The sequence below is a fragment of the Anabrus simplex genome, chromosome 5 (genome assembly GCF_040414725.1).
Source record: "Anabrus simplex isolate iqAnaSimp1 chromosome 5, ASM4041472v1, whole genome shotgun sequence".
NCBI lineage: Eukaryota > Metazoa > Arthropoda > Insecta > Orthoptera > Tettigoniidae > Anabrus > Anabrus simplex.
In genome coordinates, this window is record NC_090269.1 from 56,330,256 (window position 1) to 56,351,556 (window position 21,301).

General features: G+C 38.2%; 1 protein-coding gene across 1 annotated transcript in view; it reads left to right on the forward strand.

The window, feature by feature from the left end:
* The window catches only part of Taf8 (TBP-associated factor 8), a 127,512-nt gene extending 106,530 nt beyond the window's left edge, over positions 1 to 20,982 (forward strand). The window contains exons 4-5 of the mRNA XM_068228020.1: positions 4,733 to 4,917; positions 20,763 to 20,982. Coding sequence (XP_068084121.1) covers positions 4,733 to 4,893 — 161 coding nt within the window. The 3' untranslated portion in view covers positions 4,894 to 4,917; positions 20,763 to 20,982. The remainder of the gene's footprint in view (positions 1 to 4,732; positions 4,918 to 20,762) is intronic.
* The last annotated feature ends 319 nt before the right edge of the window (positions 20,983 to 21,301 follow it).

Here is a 21,301-nt window from a genome sequence, read left to right on the forward strand (position 1 = left end):
AAATTCCTTTATTTATACCAAATTCAAATTATAATGATGCCTTGCATAGTAAGTACTGACAATTTTTCTATTACTGTATTCTATTACAGCCGTAGAAACAATAACCCGTAAAGCATGATATTAGAGGGGATGCGACAACCAAGATAAAAGCTTCACATGATAAGGTAATACATCCTGACAACAGTATAACGAGTACATGGCGTCTTTTTATTGATGAATTAATATTGAAACACACAAAGCAATGTACAGAAACAGAGACAAAATTATGATAATGAGTAACTACGCATATTGAGAACAAAAATATAGTAATTTTAATAGCAGTTAAAATGACCGCATCGGCAGTTCTAGGTACTGTATATAATATATTCCAGAGATTCTATTCAATAGTGTCTTCTCGTGAACAGTTGAATCAATCGTTTGTAGTAAAATAAAATGCCCTACAAGAAAATTGAAGGCATTGGTGCAAGAACCAGGGAAGTCCACTTTTGACTGAAAATGAGATTTTTACGTACATGCAAGAGTTCATCTTTGGGGGTTGAATGTTAGGAGTGCAGATAATGTGAAATTTATGATATCGGAGTACAGACTGTTTGAATATTCCAATGAGTACAAGCATGCTGTTTGCTGTACACCATTATCGAAATGTTATTCACCATGATTTCATCATTCAGAAACCCTCAGCAACACGGATACTTCCCAATGAAAAGCTTTGTAATGGACCCATTACTATCAAATCAGAGAAATATACGTATGTTATGAAGTTTGCCAAGAAGTATGCGCCACCATCAGTTATACAGTTTTATAATTACAGTACCATGCAAATTAATTGGAGCAAGGGATTTTTTTCATAATTTTCCCAGTGGTTGGTAAGTGTACTATACATTGCTTATTATTTGTTTTTTCCCTCTCTATGCATTCTTTGTACTGTTATTCTTTGGTAATTAATCATCATCATCATCATCCTTATCATCCTTTCATGTATTAGTCCTATAAAAGAACTGTTACGATCTATACAAAAAATTTGCATTTTCACGCCATCTCTTCCTGGGGCGTTCTGGATATCTCTTCCCACTGGGGCAGTAGTTTATTACTGCTTTGGGGATCCTGCTTCTGTCCATCCTGTTTAGGTGTTCTAGCCAATTTCTCTGGTACTCATAGATGTATTCCAATATAGGTCTGCTTTTAAGATCATTCAGCACTTCTGTATTTCTTTTGTGTTCTCACTTCGTAACACCAGCTGTTCGCCGCATGTATTTTATTTCAGCTGTAGTTATTCTTCTCTCATCACATTTCCTCAGGGTCCACGCTTCACTTCCATAGCAAAGTACAGGTCTTGCCAAGGTTTTGTAGATTCTTGTACGGGTGTGTTTTTGAACTAATGATGGTTTTAAAACTTTATTGACGATTCCCAAACATCTGTTGAATTTGGAGATTTTCTCAGGTATGTCCAGTTTTTCAAAGAAAGACAGTTTGTAGCCGAGGTATTTAAAATCATTTACTCTTTCCAAAATGTTATTTAATCAGATCTTGCTTCTTACTGGTTCCTTGCCCCAGAAAGCCATTATCTTAATTTTCTCAGGGGATATTTCCATTGAGTACTTTTCTGAGACTAGGATTAGGTTATACATTGAATGCTGTAAATCATCTTCTGATGTGGCGACTATAAGGGGTAGTGATGTGCATTCCTTAACTTCTCCTACCCAAATCTCAACTTCACCTGCCCCTGGTGCAGTAACCTGCTTTTACAGACGAGGCTCTGGGGACCGAGTCATGGCAGTATAACCATTCCTTCTCAGTACTGAGGAAATGCAGTACTATGCAGCTGGTTCAGAAGCTGAAAGGTGACAGACCCACCACTGAACTTACCTCCTTCTTGCCAGCAACTAGTGGGGGGGACATTTCCTTGCTTTGAAGTCTATTAAAGATACAATTGCAGAATGGTAATTAATCTGTGCGACAATTTTTTTAGGTTAAGTGTGTATTTATTTTTGTGTGTGTCACTTTTAAGGAATTTTGAGGTTTCCTTGCACGATTAGTAATACCTGTGTCTTCAGTGGATATGACTTCTAGGAAGCATACTTTGATTGTAGCATTATCTCAGAATACTTTCATGACAAAAAGAGAGTTAGCTAGTAACTCTGATGTTGGTGTAGGCACTATAAATATGATTACTCAGCAGCACAAACAAGCTGGCTGAATTTCATGGGAAATTTAGGAAAAATGTGGCAGGAACAAGAAAATGATGCCAGGTGATGGACATTTTCTCCTCAGAGGAAGCAAATCAAATACCAGGCTAACTGCTGTGTATTTGGCTTGCGAACTGGGGAAAGGCGAGTGAATCTGCACAATTCTAATGTTCATCGTAGACTTCTGGCAGCTGGAAGGACAGCCCGCAAATCTGTAAAGAAACACTTTCTAATAGGAGAGATGTGCAGAAAACTTCTCTTGTAGGCACATAGTCATCAGGATTAGACAGTGGAATACTGCAAGAAAGTTCTTTTCTCTGATAGGCATAGGAGTCACTTTGAAGTGCAGGGGCAGAGGGTTCAATATGTGCACCGAGCGAAGAATGAGCAACAAACTTAGCACATTTGCAACACCCTATAAAGATAATGTTTTGGTGGTGTTTCATGTATGAAGGACCAGGACCTTTGGTATCAGTCAACGGGATGATGAAATCTGTCCAGTACATCCAAATCATGGAAAGGAGAATTGTGGGTGAGCTGCAGAAGAGGTTTTCAAATGGTGATGGATTTTTTCAGCAAGATTTGGTTCCTTGCCATACTTCAAAGGAAGTAATTCTTCAGTGAGAACAATGTTTGTGTCAGAGTAGCCATGGAACTCGCTCAACATTAATCCAATATGTGGGATACTTGCAAAAGGAGATTCACAAAACTTGACTGTTCCACAAAAATACAAATAATAGTCTCTAGTTACAGTGTGGTTTCATGATGATGAACTTAAAATATTTGCTCAAGGCTTGTGAAATCTATGCCAAATTTTGTAAAGCAACTTACCTAATATTTCCTACTTGCTACTTTATATTAGCAAAGATTAAAGGTATGTATTAGGTGAATAAGTATTGTATGTTATTGTCATGTTCCGATTAATTTGCGTAGGATTATACTGTAGTTGGTCTGCGTGAAATCTCTGAAGGACATCACTTCTACTTCAGCGGAATGGGAATCAGAATAAATGTTGAGAGGTGTGATATTTCATTAGCATTTTAGAACACAGAGCATATCAAGACTTGACGATAAAACCTTAGGAACAGATGATTCATAAAGAGAGAAGAAAGTAATGTTAGTGCTATCCAGTACTTCCAACACTGTCGCACTGTTATGCTGAACATGTCTGTAACATGAACTGGAGTGCTCTGTTAAGATATGAGATGAAAAGTTCAATGTGACCACCTCCCATTCCCACCTAAATACAGGTCTCTGCTCGTCTTTGTATTGCATACCTTACAAAATAAAAAATACATGGTGTAATGGATACTGTCCGACAGGCTGCCACAATGAGCGCATGGAAAATTAGTTAATCATGAACAGCACTCAAATATACAACAGAGGTCATGTGTCCTCAGAAGTAAAAGGTACAAGTCAGGAGAGTGTGGTGGCCAAACAAAAGTTGGCTAAATCTGCAAATACACATTTCTGTTATGAGTCTTCAGATATTCATTCTAGTTATGCACAACTCTAAAATTCCCCTTTATGAGAATTGTTGTATAGAATTTGAAGGTCTTAGGCCAGAAATCCTGACAATATAGTTTTAGCTCACAGGTGTTAATCTTACCACTTACACTATTTTCCCTTAGTAATTTAATGCACTGTGAAATTCATAAATGTACACTGGGTTGGGAAGAAGCAAACTATTGAAAATAGAAACACTGTATATGAGATTGAGACAGATGTTGATCATCCACTAGTATGTCACTGAATGATAGAATGTTTTCACTCACAAGTAAATTAACAGTGTTGTTAGATGTGTAGCAATTTCGTTGTTTGTTGATATTGCCGGTAAATATCCATCATTTGGAATATACCTTGATTGTTATCATTCAAATGAGTTTCTTGTTATGGTTTTTGGTTCTATATCCTAATGACCTAGCTTCTGAGATATATAATGATTGTTAGAGATTTGGTAATGCATGTTGCAAGTGAATATAATATTTGTCCTTTCTTGTACGTTTTATGATTTTGGTCTATTTTCTCTTGTACCATCCACTTCTGACCTCTATGGTAGCCCATGTCCTGTTCACACTTCCACAAAGCTACAAGTTGTGTGTTCTGCTTTCTCATTACCAACCGTTGTCATCTGACACCACAATGATAGCTGAGCTACCAAAATGTTACTATCGGTACAAGATTGTTGCAACATGATTCATTTTCTATTCCATTCTTATGTTAATAAGGTAACAACATTCTGTTTCTGGTGCTTTGCTTCACAATTTGTGATACATTATGCACAGGTATATTGGCTTTTGAAAAATTCTTAAAGAATATAGTACCTTTAAGCAGGAGTTTAAAGGAACATACTGTATATATACCTTATTAGTAACACCAAAATTGGTATTGCAGTCCTACTTGAAATGGTCACACAAATAGTAAATTATTTAGTGGTTAATTCACTTCTAACTTCTTGTCATTTCTGCATCATAGTTTGTAACTTCCTGTTTTGCTAGTTTTATTACAGATTGGCTGAACATGTTTGTCCCCCTTCTGCTTTTCAGTGATCCCCTGCACCACCTCAGTTCCTGCATATCTCTCAGCTCTGCAACCAAGTGATCAGTCATATGCAAATGATACTGAAAACAGCAGTGACATGGATGAAGAAGTGGATAATCCTTACTTATACCCAGCTAGACTCTCAAAAAAGGAGACTGTGAAATAGACATTGTAGTAAGCAGATTAGACAGTAAATTATTAAACTATGGAAGTTGAAACTGAAGTGATTGTTATATTCAGTAGTTCTTTGAAAGATACTAGGTGCATCAAATATAAATCGGAATTTAAAATTAGTGGCTCCAGTGGCAAACGGAAATGGGTGGGACTTTGAGGGGATTTTGGTGGGAATGTCCGGAGTAGGGGTCTTGATGCGTCACACACCACAGAGCGACTGCTCGCTTCTGTATGCCATGAGTGAACAAGAGGTATACACGTCCATTACGCAGTGCATCATCATAATCAAGTTTCTGGTGAAAGAAGGCACCAAAGCTTTGGAAATTTTGAGAAGGCTCTGTGCACAGTTTGGGGATGCAACTCTTTCAAAGACCTAGGTGTATGAATGGTACAAACAATTTTTGGCAGGAGGGGAAGAAGTGGAAAACGAGCCCCACCAAAGACGACCGCGGACAAACATTACTGCAGACAGCATTTGTGCTGTATGTGACCTTATTGAAGAAGATCGATGCATAACCATTTCTGAAATTGCTTCACTCATAGGAATAAGCTTTGGAAGAGTTCAAGCCATCATCAATTATAAACTTGACCTTCAGAAATTGTCTGCCTTGTGCGTTCCTCACCTCCTCACCCAGGAACAAAAAAAAAAAGTCCGTCAGGAAGTATGTCGGAGGCATCTGAATCACCATGAGGAGGAAGGATATGATTTTTTGCATTGCATTGTGACTTCTGATGTAACTTCGGTTCATCATTACACCCTGGAGTCAAAACAGGCAAGCATGGAGTGCAGGAACGAGGTGCAACTGGCCCAGTCAAGGCCAAAACACGTCTTCCTGCTGGAAAGGTGCTTGCAACTGTTTTTTGGGACTATGTGGGCATTTTACTTGTGCATATCTTGCATGAACGAAGGACTGTGAATGCAGCCTATTACTGCAGTCTTTTGGTCGAGACAAAAGCTGCATATCGCAACAAATGTCACCGGCAACCGATCGGAGATGTTCTTCTTCTGCACGACAATGCAAGGCCACACACTGTTGTTGTAACACGGGAAAAACTGGAGGAAATGCATTGGACACCTCTGGAACATCCTCCTTACAGGCCACACTTGTCATCTTGTGACTACCACTTGTTTGGACCACTGACAGAAGAACTGAGAGGAAAGTGATTTCATGATGATGCAACAGTAGAGGAGTACGTGCGCAACTGGCTGCACACACCTTCTTCTTTTTTCAAGAATGGTATAGAAAAGCTGCCAATTCGGTGGCAAAAATGCGTCTCAAATTTGGGAGACTATGTAGAAAAATGAGGTGCTTGTTGTTTATTTGTTGGTGGACTCAATAAAATTGTAAAAAAAAAATTCCAGTTTATATTCGATTCACCTAGTAATATAGTTTCCTGCATAAGACTATGTGTTATGGTCACAACAGAAAATAGAGTGAACAGTGAACATTATTCTTGCTTCAACCACAATTTGTTTCTTTTAATTTACATTATGGCAGTGGAATTAACAGTTCATCTATAGGTATAAAGCAGACAAAGTTTCTGAAAAATTATGAAAGAAACATGTTAATGAATAATTTTTAAATTTCACTTTTACTGCATTTCATTGTGTAACAATTATATCTATGAACAGTCAAATTCACATTTGATACCCAGTTGCAATGACTGGTAGATAACCAGATAGATTTAACACCCTCTAATATCATAATTGAAAAACAACAAGTCTGCAGGATTGGATGAGTTCAGTGTGGACATGATCAAAGCGCTTGGAGAACATGGAATACAATGCTTGTACACAGTACTAAATAAAATTTTGGGAAGAAAATGAAATCCCCAGTTACTGGAGGCAAGGAGTTATTATTCCACTATTTAAGAAAGGTGACCAAAAGAAGTGACAAGTATAGAAGCATGGGTTAAAAATATATGAGACCATCCTGGAGAGAAAAATCAGAAAATTTGTTGAACCTAAACTTGAGGAAGAACAACACGGAGGTAGAGCGAACAGATCAATGCTAGACCTCATTTTTTCGACAAGAATGCTCTTTGAAAACTACTGGGATAAGAATAGAACGGTTATAGTTGTATTCTTGGATATTGCGAAGGCATATGATCATGTACCACATAAGCACATATGGGAATGTATGAGATGTAAAGAAGCGTCAGATGAGATTATAGCTCGAGTAAAACAACTATATTGAGAGACAAAGAGCTGTGTGCAAATTCAAGGAGGCAGGTCAAACTGTTTAGAAACCAAGAGCAGAGTCCAACAAGGAAGTTGTCTGTCGCCACTTCTCTTCAATACTATAATGGGTGAGGTTATGAAAGCAGTGAAAATGAAGGATCAGAGAACGAATGCACTTGTATTTGCTGATGATCTTATGCTATGGGGTGAGACAGAAGCAGAAGTTCAAGCTAAACTAGATCTTTGGCAAGAAGAATTTGAAAGAATGGGAATGATCATCAGCCAAACTAAAACTGTTGGTTTAGTGATGAGTAGAAATACTGAAGCAGTCCACCTGCGAGCAGTGGCAGCTCGTGCATTTAACACTAGGGGGGGGGCTGCATGTATAATTACTGAATTTTACCTTATTTATAGTTGAGCTGCATTCGGCGAGACTTGTAGGTTGAAAATATATTGATAACCTTCTCATTGAAATTTGGTATATTTCTCATCAAAGTGCCAACGGCTGTAGCCATGTTGAAACACCGGATCCCGTGAGATCTCCAAAGTTAAGCAATATTGGGTGTGGTCAAGATTTGGATGGGTTGCCACGCACTGTTGGTGGGGGGTAAGGGAATGGAGGAGTGGAAAGGAACTGGCCATCCTACCGCACGTAAACTCCGGCTCAGGCACACCTCTGCGGAGGTTCAGACCTGCCTTCGGGCAGAATACACCCTTACCTTACCTTCTCATCAAAGTAGTTTCCATTGACAGCACTGCCAGAGCTGTCAGTCTTTCTTCATCCATTGTGCTGTGGAAGTACGTTTTTATCCTCTTCATGGCCGAGAAACACCTTTCTGGTTCACTTGTGATAGTTGTCAGAGTTGCTACAATGCGAAGAAGTTTCACTACTTCTGAAAGTGATGACTGAAAATTATTCGAGATGACGAACTGAAGCAGCTGGACAGCACCAGACAGTGATCTGAATTCTTCTCTGGAGTATATAACAGATAGTTCAGTTTGTAGTTTTTCTTTGTCAAAAGTAGGAAAAAGTCGTACAGTCATTTAGCTCTTTCTCAGGAAAATCTGATTTGATGGAAGAAAAATTTGATGGCATCACCAGAGTTGACACTTGGTGATGAGTTTTAAATTGAAACTGGCTATTTGCCTGGGTTTTGATGACATCACAGACTTCCTTTGCCACAGACACTCTTGTCGTAGTTTCCTGAACATGGCGTCGTTTGTTTACAATTCCGGTTTCAGAATTTTCGTTGGAGTCAATTATTGTATTTCTCACATCATTAACAGTTTTAACGAAGTTTAAAACATGGCAACGAATTTTTGCTACATCTGCCTGCCGATTTTGAAGTTGATCGTATAAAATATCAACATGAGGCATGATATGATGAAAGAATTTCAGCCAGAAGTTGAACTCTTCATCCTGAAGGTACTCGTACAAAGCTGATGCTTCTCTGATTGTGATGTCACTTGAAGACTCAGTAGTTCAAAGCAATCTATTAAAGCATCCTTTTTCTCAAATACAGTATTGACTGTTCTTGATTTAAAATTCCATCTTGTGGCTCCAGCAGCAGGTATCCATTTAGCCACACAAGAATCTAAAACAGACACTCTTTGAGGTGATCGCGTTCGGGTACACTTCTTTAACTCTCGTCTGCACGCCACTGATGGTACCACTCATAACAGACGCGCCATCGTACGTCTGGGCAATGTGTTTATTCTTCTTATCTTTCAGAATAACGCCAAGCTGGGAAAGAATATATTATGAAATAGCCTCTGCATTTTGACCAGAAGGATTAAAAAGTCCCCAAAACAGTTCTGCAGCATTACCTTGCGAATTACAGTACCTTAGCACAAGAAAAAGCTGAAATCCATCCGACACATCTGTCATCTCGTCAGCAATGATTGCTAAAAATTCAGACTCGGATACCTCTTCCAAAATATCCTCTCTGCATACCTCCAACATACACTGCAACAATTCTTCCTGGATCATTTTCGATGTTCATTTGAAACACAAAGCACTCTCTAGATGTGACTTAAAAACAGAGTCTAGTTCACTCATGTATTTAATTAAATTCAGAAATATACCAGGATTCTCGGGGTCTGGCCCCTCGTCATGCCCTCTCAACGCCAGTTCGTTTCACCCACAAAACTTAATACAGTTTATTATTGTGGATATTACGTGCAGATTTTTGCTTACTTCATTGTTATGACGCTGTACGGATTCCTCACAGGCCTTTCTTAAACATTGGTGCACATCTATGGAACCTGGAAGAGCTAAGTCTAGCACACTGTTCACATGATTTTCTGATTTTTCATGTTTCTTTATTTTATCACCAAGCCTCGTGAGATCACAAACTCCTGCATCAACCCACGTACTGTTTGCTCCTTCACTGGCACTTCCAAAAACAAGGCACGGGAAACAAAAAAGTGCATTTTGAACTTTGCACCCACACAACCATTTGTGTTTACTATATACATCTGGATTGAAAATTGTTGTGTACTCTTTGTCACGGCTCTTATCAGTCTGGGAGATTTTCAATTCTGGGGTAGATGTTCTTCGAGCTTTAATATCACACTTTTCATTTAGGGTTAAACTGTTAAGTTTGATGGATTTTAAAAACTGCACTGAGTTAACAATACTCATGTTGTTGTTAGAACTTCTACTATCGCGATCGGTGGACAACAATTAAGACACACTGGTCTGCAATGCATGCAGACCACTAGAGCAGCGTTGGCGGGCACCTTATAGCGCACTCGGAGGGGGAAGCGGATTCAAAGCCGCATGGCCAGGTAAGAGCCATGTCCTGCAGTCCCAAGAGAGGGAAGTGGAATCACATGATATTATCATATGAAGAGAAGCATTCAATTATTGTGCTATTCCGGAGTTGAAAATCAAGTGTTAAAGGAACTCGCAGAACTGATTGGCAATATTTCCCTATTGAGTACATAATGTTGCTTCTTGTAAATTACGGGTGAAGAACTGGGGGGGCTGCAGTCCTGCAGACCACGCACTAAATCCACCACTGCCTGCGAGTGCAAAATGAAGAAGTAGACATTATCAATAACTTTAAATACTTAGGGAGCTTCGTTTCTTCAGACAATACCATAAACCAAGAAATAGGCAACAGAATCAAAATTCTACCACTCCGTTCATCAGTTACTTCAGGATGACGCATTTCCCCAAGCTTGCAAGCTTACGCTGTACAAACCATATCTTGTACCAATTCTAACATACAGACTGGAAGCAGTAACGTTGATTAGATCTGCACAAAGTCGCCTACAGGCCACTGAAATGAAGTTCCTTCGGTCATGTCTCCAAAAGACAAGGAGAGACAAAATAACGAATGAAAGTATTCGGCAACAACTTGGATTGGACAGGAGTCTGTTGGAAACCTTAGAATTAAGCAGATTACGATAGTATGGACATGTAAGAATGGCTCCAATTAGGACCCAAAGAGCATACTATGAAAGCAATGTTGGTAAGAGGTCAGAGGGAGGCACTGTGATAGTTGGGAAAAGCAAATTTTCGAAGACCTTGCCAAACGTAGTGTAAATTGGCAGCAAAAGGTAGAACATCAGCTCTGGATGGACAGAACAAACTGGAAGAGGCTTTTAAACATCCGCACCCGGCTTGCTGGAGCGGAAAAACGATGATGATGATGATGACTATCATAAAAACACAATTGCAGCCTCAGTAGAAGAAGACCACTGTCGGCAGTACTGAAGATGGTTTTTAACGTAGTTTCCTATTTTCACACCAGGCTGTACCTTAATTATGGCCATGGCTACTTCTTTCCCACTCCTAGTCCTTTCCCATCCCATTGTCACCATAAGGCATGCCTGTGTTGGTGCAACGTAAAGCAAATTGTAAAATAAAATATAACAAGATGCATCTCTGCTACATGCCTTTAAGTGACCTCAATTCACTCAAATAATTTGATATGCATTTTATAAAGCTGATCAGCCTTTTTGGTTTGAATAACCAAAGAAGTATGTTCTCCATCTACCTGCAGTTAACTCTTGTGACAATTGTGCAGATTCATTCTTCATTATGTGCTCATGGTGCAAAGCAAAGCTTTGTTTTGATCATGAATTACGATTCCCATTTCTTTAACTCCTGCTACTATTTTTCATTTAAAAGTGGAAAATTGGACAAACTATGTATTTATTTATGATCGAGTTAAGGTCATCTAGTCTTATACAGGGTGAGTCACCACTGAAACTGTGGGACTTTACCATTACCATTCATGAATAATTTACATTCACATTTCAGCCTGTTTGCCATCATTCTCAATACACTAAAGCCAATGATTAACAGTAGCATTCATTTAAGTCATGTACACACTTTCCTGGGGAATGGATGATACCACATCCCATATCTGGTCTTTAGATCATTGATGTTGCACACTTTCCTACTATACACACGCTCCTTTACCATACCCCATAAGCAGAAATCACACTGTGTCAAGTCTGGGAAGTATGAAGGCCAGCGCTGTGGTCCTCCTTGACCAAACCATCAACCAGGGAATGTGTGGTACAGCACAGGTATAATGTGGTGGTATGCCATCTTGTTAGAAATACCTTGCAAGTCAGATTTGTAGTGGTAGTTCATCAATGGCATACTGCTGCATCATTTAAGTATCCATCTGAATTAACTGTTGGGATATCAAAGAAGTAGGGACTGCTACCCCAGTGGTGGTCACAGAACACCAAACATTCACCTTTGGGGATATTAATAATTTCACATAAAATCTCACAACAATTCCACTCTTAACACATTTTTGCACCATTGTTAAAGCTTGGGGATTTGCATGTGATATGGTTGCATCCCAAGGTCATGGTTCAAGATATACCACAGTTTCTCTGGGATTTCCTGTTTCAAAACTGCACTGTCTGGTTGACTTTGACTTCGAAGAACTCTGCAATATGGCTTGTTGCACAACAGCAATATTGGTTTCACATTTTTCTGATAATGGGCATCCTACATTTCCTCAATAGTTGTTTGCTACCGACCAGTTTTCACAGACATTGGTAAATGTGGCAAACTGTTTAAATGTTGACCACCTTCAAATACCACTGAAATTGAACCAGAAATTCCATCAAGCTTGCTACAACTCTTCTTAATAATAATAATAATAATAATAATAATAATAATAATAATAATGTTATTTGCTTTATGTCCCACTAACTACTTTTATAGTTTTCGGAGACGCTGAGGTGCTGGAATTTTTCCTGGAGCTCTTTTACGTGCCAGTAAATCTACTGACATGAGACCGACGTATTTGAGCACCTTCAAATACCACCGGACTGAGTCAGGATCGAACCTGCCAAGTTGGGGTCAGAAGGCCAGCGCCTCAACCGTCTGAGCCACTCAGCCCGGCACAACTCTTATTTACTCCAATGTTAATTGGTCAGTCATTGTGACAGGTGTATTGTGCAGCACTTCACAATTGCTCACAACTAGAACATGTCTTACAAGGTGTAGTGTGTGTATGAAATATTTTCAGCCATAGATTGTCAAATGCTATATGTACTTGGAAGAAATTGGGTATTAGGTGTCAACAAAAACCATGTACACTATCATAAAGTCGTGTGCATCATACTTATAAGTTACTCCACACAATTAAGTATGTACAAGAAGGCACTATTACAAAAAAGAAGTTGAACCTGATTCCTGTGACACGTATCCTGACGCCCTCTACCCATAGCAAAGTATAGGTTGGTAGCAGTAAATAAAAGAACACAACGTGAAAGATCTTTGTTGATAGCATCTTCCGTTATCACAATGCAATACACTCTTCCATGTGTTTTGTAAGCATTTGTTGGAATCGCTAAAGGAAATAATATCAAGTGGTTAGTAATATGTCTTGAATTTAGGTTCAGATTTGCCAAACTGAGTGGCTTAGATGGTAGAGCATTTGCTTTCTGAGCCAAGGTGGCAGGTTCAATTCCAGTGTATTTGAAGGTATTCAAATATGCCAGCCTTGTGTTGCAGAATTAATGGTACATAAAAGAACTCACGTGGTACAAAATGCTGGCAACTTGGCATCTCTGAAAACAGTGAAAGTAGTTAGTGGGTTGTAAAAAAACCATTAACATGATTATCATTTGGTTATGGTTCCAGTAGTTATGTCTCTGGGACTGAACAAGTGCTCTGGGCACCTTATCTCAGATGCTGCAGTCAAATTCTGTATTTAGTGGTTGGAAACTTGTTTTCAAATTTTTCACTCTCTTCCCAGCAGATATATAAATTCTTTGCAAGATTTTCTGACCTGGACCAAGGTTCTGAATGGTCTAGGAATGCAACAGATTGCATTATCACTTCAGTCATATTCTACTGATTGCATCCTGTTTGATGTGAGCTCATACTGAAATCAACTTTGATCGGTACTGACACCATGTTGAGATCAATTGCATTAGCAGTAAAGTAGACCATAGCTTCCTGTATGAAGTCCTAAACTGGCATCTTCAGAGTGAAACCCATAGTGACATCCTGCTTGACAATGAACCGTAACGCCTTGTGCGACATTATTTTATAGCGTAATTTGCATTGGTACAGGAATATTGATAGCTTAAAAATTGAGGATGCTCATCAAGACAATTGCTTCTTAGATCCATTTCTAGAAATGTTGTAAGTGAAATGAGTAATGTGTTTTGCACATTCTGGAATTTTGTGTACATATTATGCCAAATAAGAGTGACTTTTAGTTCCAGTTGTTCTTTTTTCTTTTTTTATGCTGTCATCTATATATATAATATAAGAGTTTTGTCTGTACATTGCTCAGAATTTAAACAGAATGGTATATCTGTATTGGTCATGTGCACAGTAAAAAGGAAATGCACTTTTTAATTTTCCATAATTTCTCTCTGTCTGTTTGTATGTATGCGCATCACAAGAAAACGGCTGAAGAGAATTTAATGAAATTTGGTATGTAAAGTCGGGGGATAAGTTTTTTATTATACAATCTTCCTGCAACAGCTGCAGGTTGCCCAAAGACAAAGAGTACCTTCACAACAATAATGGATGTGGATACAATAGATAATGTGATCGTATGAAGTTAAATGTAGGCAGTCGAGTGAGGCATGTCAAACATTTATTTGAGGTCCGCAAGCATGGTTCTTGAAGATCATGATGGACTTCTTGAGTGTGGTAATGGCGATGTTATAGATAAAATCTCTATTTAGCCTAAAGGTATTGTAGAAGTTGACAAAAAATGTAGGTATGGTTCCTCGAGCACCTAACATCAAACCGATTACAGAAATGGATGAGAACTTATATTTTCGCTTGTAGAAGTCAGCCGTTTCTTCATAAATTCTTCTTTTTTCTGCATTGACCTCTTCCGGCTGGTTTTCGTTGGTCTCAAATCTAATTGTTGGATCAATGATGAAACCTTCAGAACAGGATGGCTTAAAAGCAATAATGTCAATGCGTCGGTTGCTTCCTCTGTTGGAGAGACCGTGTACTTCTTCATAGACATTATAACCTTGTCCTCTAAGAGCGTTAGCTATCATTGATCTGGCTAAATTATGATGTGAGGTGCGTAGTAATTCACCATGTGGACAGGCTCCCAGGACATGTGAAAGAGTTTCGAACTCCTCCTTTCTTCAGACATGGTATCTGTTTTTCATCTGCCGTGAATAGTTTTTCTTCTGATAGGTGACCATGTTTGATGCATATTCCTTTACATTTTCCAATATTGATGCTAAGTCCAATTTCTTGTAGTTGATGTATGGCCGCATAAGCAAGTACTAAAGCTGACTCAGAATCTTTTCCAACAATAACTACATCATCAGCAAAACTTAATACTGTTAGAGCTTCACGATCTGGACTCAACTGAAAGCCATACTGGGTAGATATCGACGTTTCGCTAAGGTCATCCAGAATATGATTGATGGCGAGATTGAACATAATTGGCGACAGAGGAGAACCTTGCATAACTCCCCTGCTTATCAAGAGAGGTTTTGTTTTGCTTCCCTGCATCTGAATTTGTGTGACATTTCCTGTTTGCAGATTCATGATTAAATTCGTAAGTTTGGTTGGAATTGGTAACGACTTTAGTGTCTCATTTAAATGGGCATGACCAACGTTGTCAAAGGCTTTCTGGATATCTAAGAATATAGCAGTCAGATTAGCTTGTTTGTTTTTGGCTTCACGGAGAAGAGAGTCGAGTATCGCAGTGTTGACATGTGTTCCAGAGGAGTTAGTAAATCCTCGTTGACTGGGGTTTAAGACAACATGTTCACGAAGACGCCTGTCAAGGACCCGCTCAATTATTCTCCTTATTACTGAACAGATTGTGATAGGTCTCCAGTTCTTAATATTGAGTGTATCTCCACCTTTATGAATTAGAACAGTCCTGGCCTTTTTGAAGATAGAAGGTACAACCCCAGTTTTCAACATATGTGTGGCAATGTGAGATATTATGTCGATTGCAATACTGTCTTTGATAACTCTGACGAGGACGTGGTCTGGACCGGGTGATGTGTCTATGGCTATATGATTAACAGCAAAGCTGATTTCATCTGGGCTTATAATGTCATTAAATAAAATGTCAATTTGTTCCCTATCAATATCACTTATATGAGATGGGTATTCGGATCGAATCATGTCATTAGGTTGCCCGAGAATTTCAGAGAAATAATGAAATATTTCATCCGAAGGAATTTTACAGTTTTCAGCATTGGAATTTAAAACAGATCTAATAGCCTTTCTGCGCTGATTGTAAAAGTGGTACTGGGTAAGCTGATATTTGTATTTTTCGCGGCGTTTATTCGGTCCCGTTTTGTTGCCCGTTCAGGGTTGGTTGTCTGTTTATATTTCCTTTGGTTGTCTGTGATTTGTTTATTTTTCCTATACTGGTAGTATTTCCGTGACGGATGTTTGGGGCCAGGAAGTAGATCAATCGCAGAGGCCAAGAACTCACACCAAATGTTAATCTCATAGTCAAATTGCTCGTCTGTCAAATTGTTTAAAAATCTACTTCGCCACTGTATCATTTTCTGCTTAAATTCATGCGGTAGTGTGTTGACACCTTTAGTTTCCGTGTTAGCATTAGGGTCACTTTCTTGAACGATTGTTTAGAAATTTTGAGAGGGATCAACCCTCTGTCGATATCTAGAAACTAAAATTTGACGGTGAATATCAGGATGAGCTCTGCTGATGTGTATTTTGACCCCACGGGAACTGGAGTAATGACATCTGCAGTGTGGACACTGACAATTTATGTTGTCAAATGCCTGGTTTGAAGAATTCGCACTGTGTCTAGCTGATAAATTTGTATGAAGAGTTTGAGATGCCTGAGGAATTCCTAAATTAACGTGCAATTGTTCACTATCTACCAATGATGAGTCCTGAGAGTTGCTCGTGAGCTCTTGCTATGTGTATGTTAATGCCCCTCTTTGTAAACTTTCTGTGACATATCTTGCATTCAGTAAATGTAGGCACAGCACTTGAAGTGCTTGATGCTTCCCGAGAATCGACCATGCTTTGGAGTGTTTGGCTAATCTGTAATAATGCTGTTTTTGAATGATAGATCTTACCGAGTCAGATGGTTTCCACTGCTAACACAAAGGTAAATAGCTGATGTGAAGTGTCAGAATAATAATAATGCTTATATATCGTCATATGTTCAACGACAGTGGTACAGAAATCAACCAATGAAGCCGTCATAGAGGGTACCCCACAATGTTATCACGGAGGTTGTACATTGGTAATGTAACGGAGGAAAATCAGATGCAGATCATTAAAATAATCTATACTATATCATAAAGGTTCTACCGCAGTACTTCCATCCAGTTAATTATATTGTAAGATTTGTTATATAAATTCAATATATATCCAATCAAATGTCCAAATGCAGCACCTAACCTAGATTGTTGGTATCGTATGTAAGCAGATTAGATTGTTTAGCCACAAACAATATGGTCACGAGATGATAAAATTCTTACTCATAAGGGCCTAAAGACTGCCAATTGTCCTAAACGGAGATTGTATTAGTTAATCTTCAAAATATTCGTGATATAGAATAACATAGCAACCACTCGATGAATGTAAACAAACAATACGTGTACTAACCTGTAAGTATACGACAAAACAACTATAAACGCAGAAAACGATACAAGCCACAATGTAAACTATAAAACATATTTCAAAATATCACCAAGACCAGAAAAACTATAATAAAAATGAATATTAACCGTAATAAAATGTCAAAATATCAAGATCGGGAAGTGTCTCTTGACTACCAAGTCACCGCCTTCTTGCCTTTTATTCGTGCTGAGTGAAATAGTAGTTTAGGGGTGAAATGTTAGTTTAGGGGAAAGCCTAAAATTTAATTCTCAAATATTTATGTTATTAGTGGTCCATGCCTTTGATGGCGAGATGTAGTGTTTACAGTACACTATGTCTTCTGGTATAAGCTAGAATAAATTTATTACTTTCATTGACCTGTTTCAGTCTCATCCTTGGCTTTGACAATATGAAAGTGACCGAGGTATGAGCGATGATAGTAATACCATTCATTATGCAACCAGTTCCTGTTATGAATGGTGTGAAAATATCACTCATAGTGTTGATTGGTGCATGCATTTCAGTGGACTTGGCAGATTGTGAAGTAATAGCAACTTCTGGCCCAGTGAGGAAAGCAACGGGAAACTACCTCACTCCTCATTTCCCTAGTACGCCTCTTCAGTGATGCCTCGGCTATCTATGACAGCTGTTGGTGGAGCTGTGGAGGATCAAACCAGCCTTCGGGCTGAATACCCAACATGCATACATTAGTGGTCCTAACAATAAATACTAGATAACTAAAGTTATATAGTACCGGTATTAAATTTCCAATCATTCATGTTTTATACATTTTTACCATACTGGCTATAACAGAGATATTAATAAATTTGGATTTTTGTTGCTAAATCCATATCAGAGCCAAGTCACAAGAAATAGGTACACAGTATTTAATGAAAATCAGCATGTAAAGTCGGGAAATAAGAAACTACAATCTACGCTATAAATAATTTTATAAGACACCCTAACATCACAGAGTTGAAACAAAACTAAATGTGAAGGCCTACAATACAGAAAGCCCATATAATTGATCAACAATAACATTACATTGACCATTGTTTGTTGTGATGTGCTTTGTGTCTTCTATTGCCACTCATCTCCGATAGATGGGATTACTGTTGCGTACTGAGTATAACAGCCTGCCTGAATATTGGCGGGAAGTAGTTGGGGAGTTAGACCTCTCTCTTCTTTAGCATGCCATTCCTGCGGTTCATAAACTTTCTGTAATTACTAGTGTGTAACACACTGGTTCATCATAGCATTCCAGCTATTCAATCCCTACTCTGAGGCACTGATTGGAATGAGCAGTCTGCACATTTAACGGAATAATAGCAGAGGAGTGTTAACGGCTGTCTGCGTTCTGGTCATTCCAGCTCTGGAACTTTGGACTGTTAGATGGGCAGCATAGTACTGTTCGTTAAAAGTGAGAAAAATGTGCAGTTTTTTATTTTATTGATTTTTTATGTGATAACATTGCTTTTAATTGCTACATTCCTACTGACGTCATTGTAATGACTTATGTTGACCTCAGTTGGGAAAACCACAAAGACCGTCTTCCTGAGAATCGGCTAGTATAGACATAATGCATGGCTTATGCCTAAAAAAGCTGCTACGGAAGAGCTAGGAGGTGAGGTTCTTTGATGGTTCATAGAACCTAAAATTGGTAGACGTGTTGTGCGCTTGAGTGTCTGTAATATCACTGTCTTCAGATAATGTACTATCAAAAAATGACTTCTGATTTTTCTAGTGGTTTAACATCGCACTAACAGATCAAAGGTTTTTGGCGATACAAGGATGGGAATAGGCTAAGAATGGGAAGGTAGCGGCCATGGCCTTAATTAAGGAACATTCTTACCATTTGCCTAACATATTACTTCTAAAGGCTAAACCTCATCCATGCAACCTGCCTGTCAGTGTGTGTTGGGAGCCATGTCATCTACTTACCCATGCTCTGAATCGTTCAACTCAGCAACAACCAGTGTTCACCACAATGCAGGTCACCACGTGTACATGCCGCCTCATACAATGATACAATAGCTACAGGTACTTGGTATGACATTTTAATAATAATATTATTTGCTTTACATCCTACTAACTGCTTTTTCGGTTTTCGGAGACGCCGAGGTGCCGGAATTTAGTCTCGCGAATGTTCTTTTACGTGCCAGTAAATCTACCGACACGAGGCTGACGTATTTGAGCACCTTCAAATACCACCGGACTGAGCCAGGATCGAACCTGCCACGTTGGGGCAGAAGGCCAGTGTCTCAACTGCCTGAGCCACTCAGCCCAGCGGTATGACATTTTATGCCTACAAATATTGTGGGCATGTGCCCAATATTACAAGCATTTTACAAGTAGTAGGCAATTATAAAGTGCTGCACTTGCTGCTTTATTTGTATGCTTGTCCATTTCTGATAGGTTTATGACATTTGTCATTGGGAAGCTGATAGCTACCCTTGTAAGAGAAACAGTAAGAGAAATAAAATTGGAGCTAGCAGATCAAATCAGGAATTAGAATGTACATTCCCTCAGAATAGAATCAAGGAGTAGGAAAGCTATAATTAATGCACCATTGCAACTTATTGTATTTTGCAAGAAGAGATATTAGTATGCAGATCAAATTATCTTTGTCACTCAGTTTTCAGCTGCACAAGAGCAAATAATGGGTATATTCAGTATCTTTTTATGTATAACATAAAGGTGGTGAGAATGACTGGTGATATAAACTGGAGGGAACATGGCACAGGCATATTTGTAAAAAAAAAAAAAAAAAAAAAAGAGAGAGAGAGAGAGTTAGAAATTAAAATGTTAGATGAGAATGTACAGTATACATGAATCAGCACAGATGATAAATATGAATGGATAAGGCTCGGTTAGCATGAAGTTGGCTCTAGAGTATAACAGAGACAATCAGTGTCCTTAGAGATGAGGGAAGGAGATAATAATTTCAGGGTCAGAAATATGGAAGTAGAAGAGACTATGGTGCTAGCTGACAACAGAGCTTTCTAGAGGTGCTTGCATACATCCTTGATGGTGAAAGGCACTACACCCTATAATAAAAAAATGTATGCCTATAATGTAACACACATATCTACACTTTCTCAACCTCCATCTAGAAACTACCTTGTTAAGAAGAGTGAAAGTGCCTATAAAATACTGCAAGTTTTCGTATTTTTAGGGAATGCAGGGTTGAATTAATGGGAAAATTTCAAATATTAAAATCAATACTAAATCGTTCAGGATAAATAAATAAATAAATAATTATAAATTTATTTTCACACAAAATATAAAATATGTTACTACAAAAGCATGATTTCCAATAATATTGAATAACTTCATCATCATATGAAAAAATGAAGCCAACATAGTTACTGATGAATGATATGCAAGATAATACTCTTCCATGAGTATAATCATGCACACCTGTCAACTTAATTAATTTTCAGTGTCCAAAATCTATATTTATAAATAACAATACAATAATAATTATATGAGTAAACAATCATACAAACAAATGTTAAATGTTCTGAGCACATTTTAATTAAAATGATTGCTAATCAGAACCAATCAATCTTTACAATGGAATGTTTGTCTTCTTGTTTCATCTCTTTAGGATTATTACAGCAACAGAACACCATTAGCAGTTCCAATGCCACTGAACCAAGAAAGTTCATCCAGTATTCAGAAGACAGCAGGAAGGTTCAGAGAAACATAGCCAAACATTTGCAAAATGAACGCAACAGGCATTATTTTGAGGGAAATGTATGCAACATATCTTCTACAGCTTGAATGTTACTTCTAGGTATTTAAAAAAAAAAAAAAAACACACACAATGTAGTGATGTGTAAGCAAACACAAAAATCTGGACTGGAGAAGATGACCTAAATGTTAAATTCTTTTAACCTAAAATATCAATAGTAAAATAATGTATCGGTACTCATGTGATTTCTATAGAATGGAGTAAATTTTTTTTACGTTTCTAGGAAGGATGTAAGCACCAAGAGAAAGTCTCTAGGTGACAAATTCAAAGACAACATTCTTTATGAAAATACCTTTGTAAACAGATAGTTTCTGAAGAGTGAGTTATCTAATAAAAAGTATAAAAAATAGTGTTATTGTTTTTACATCCCACTAACTACTTTTTCACAGATT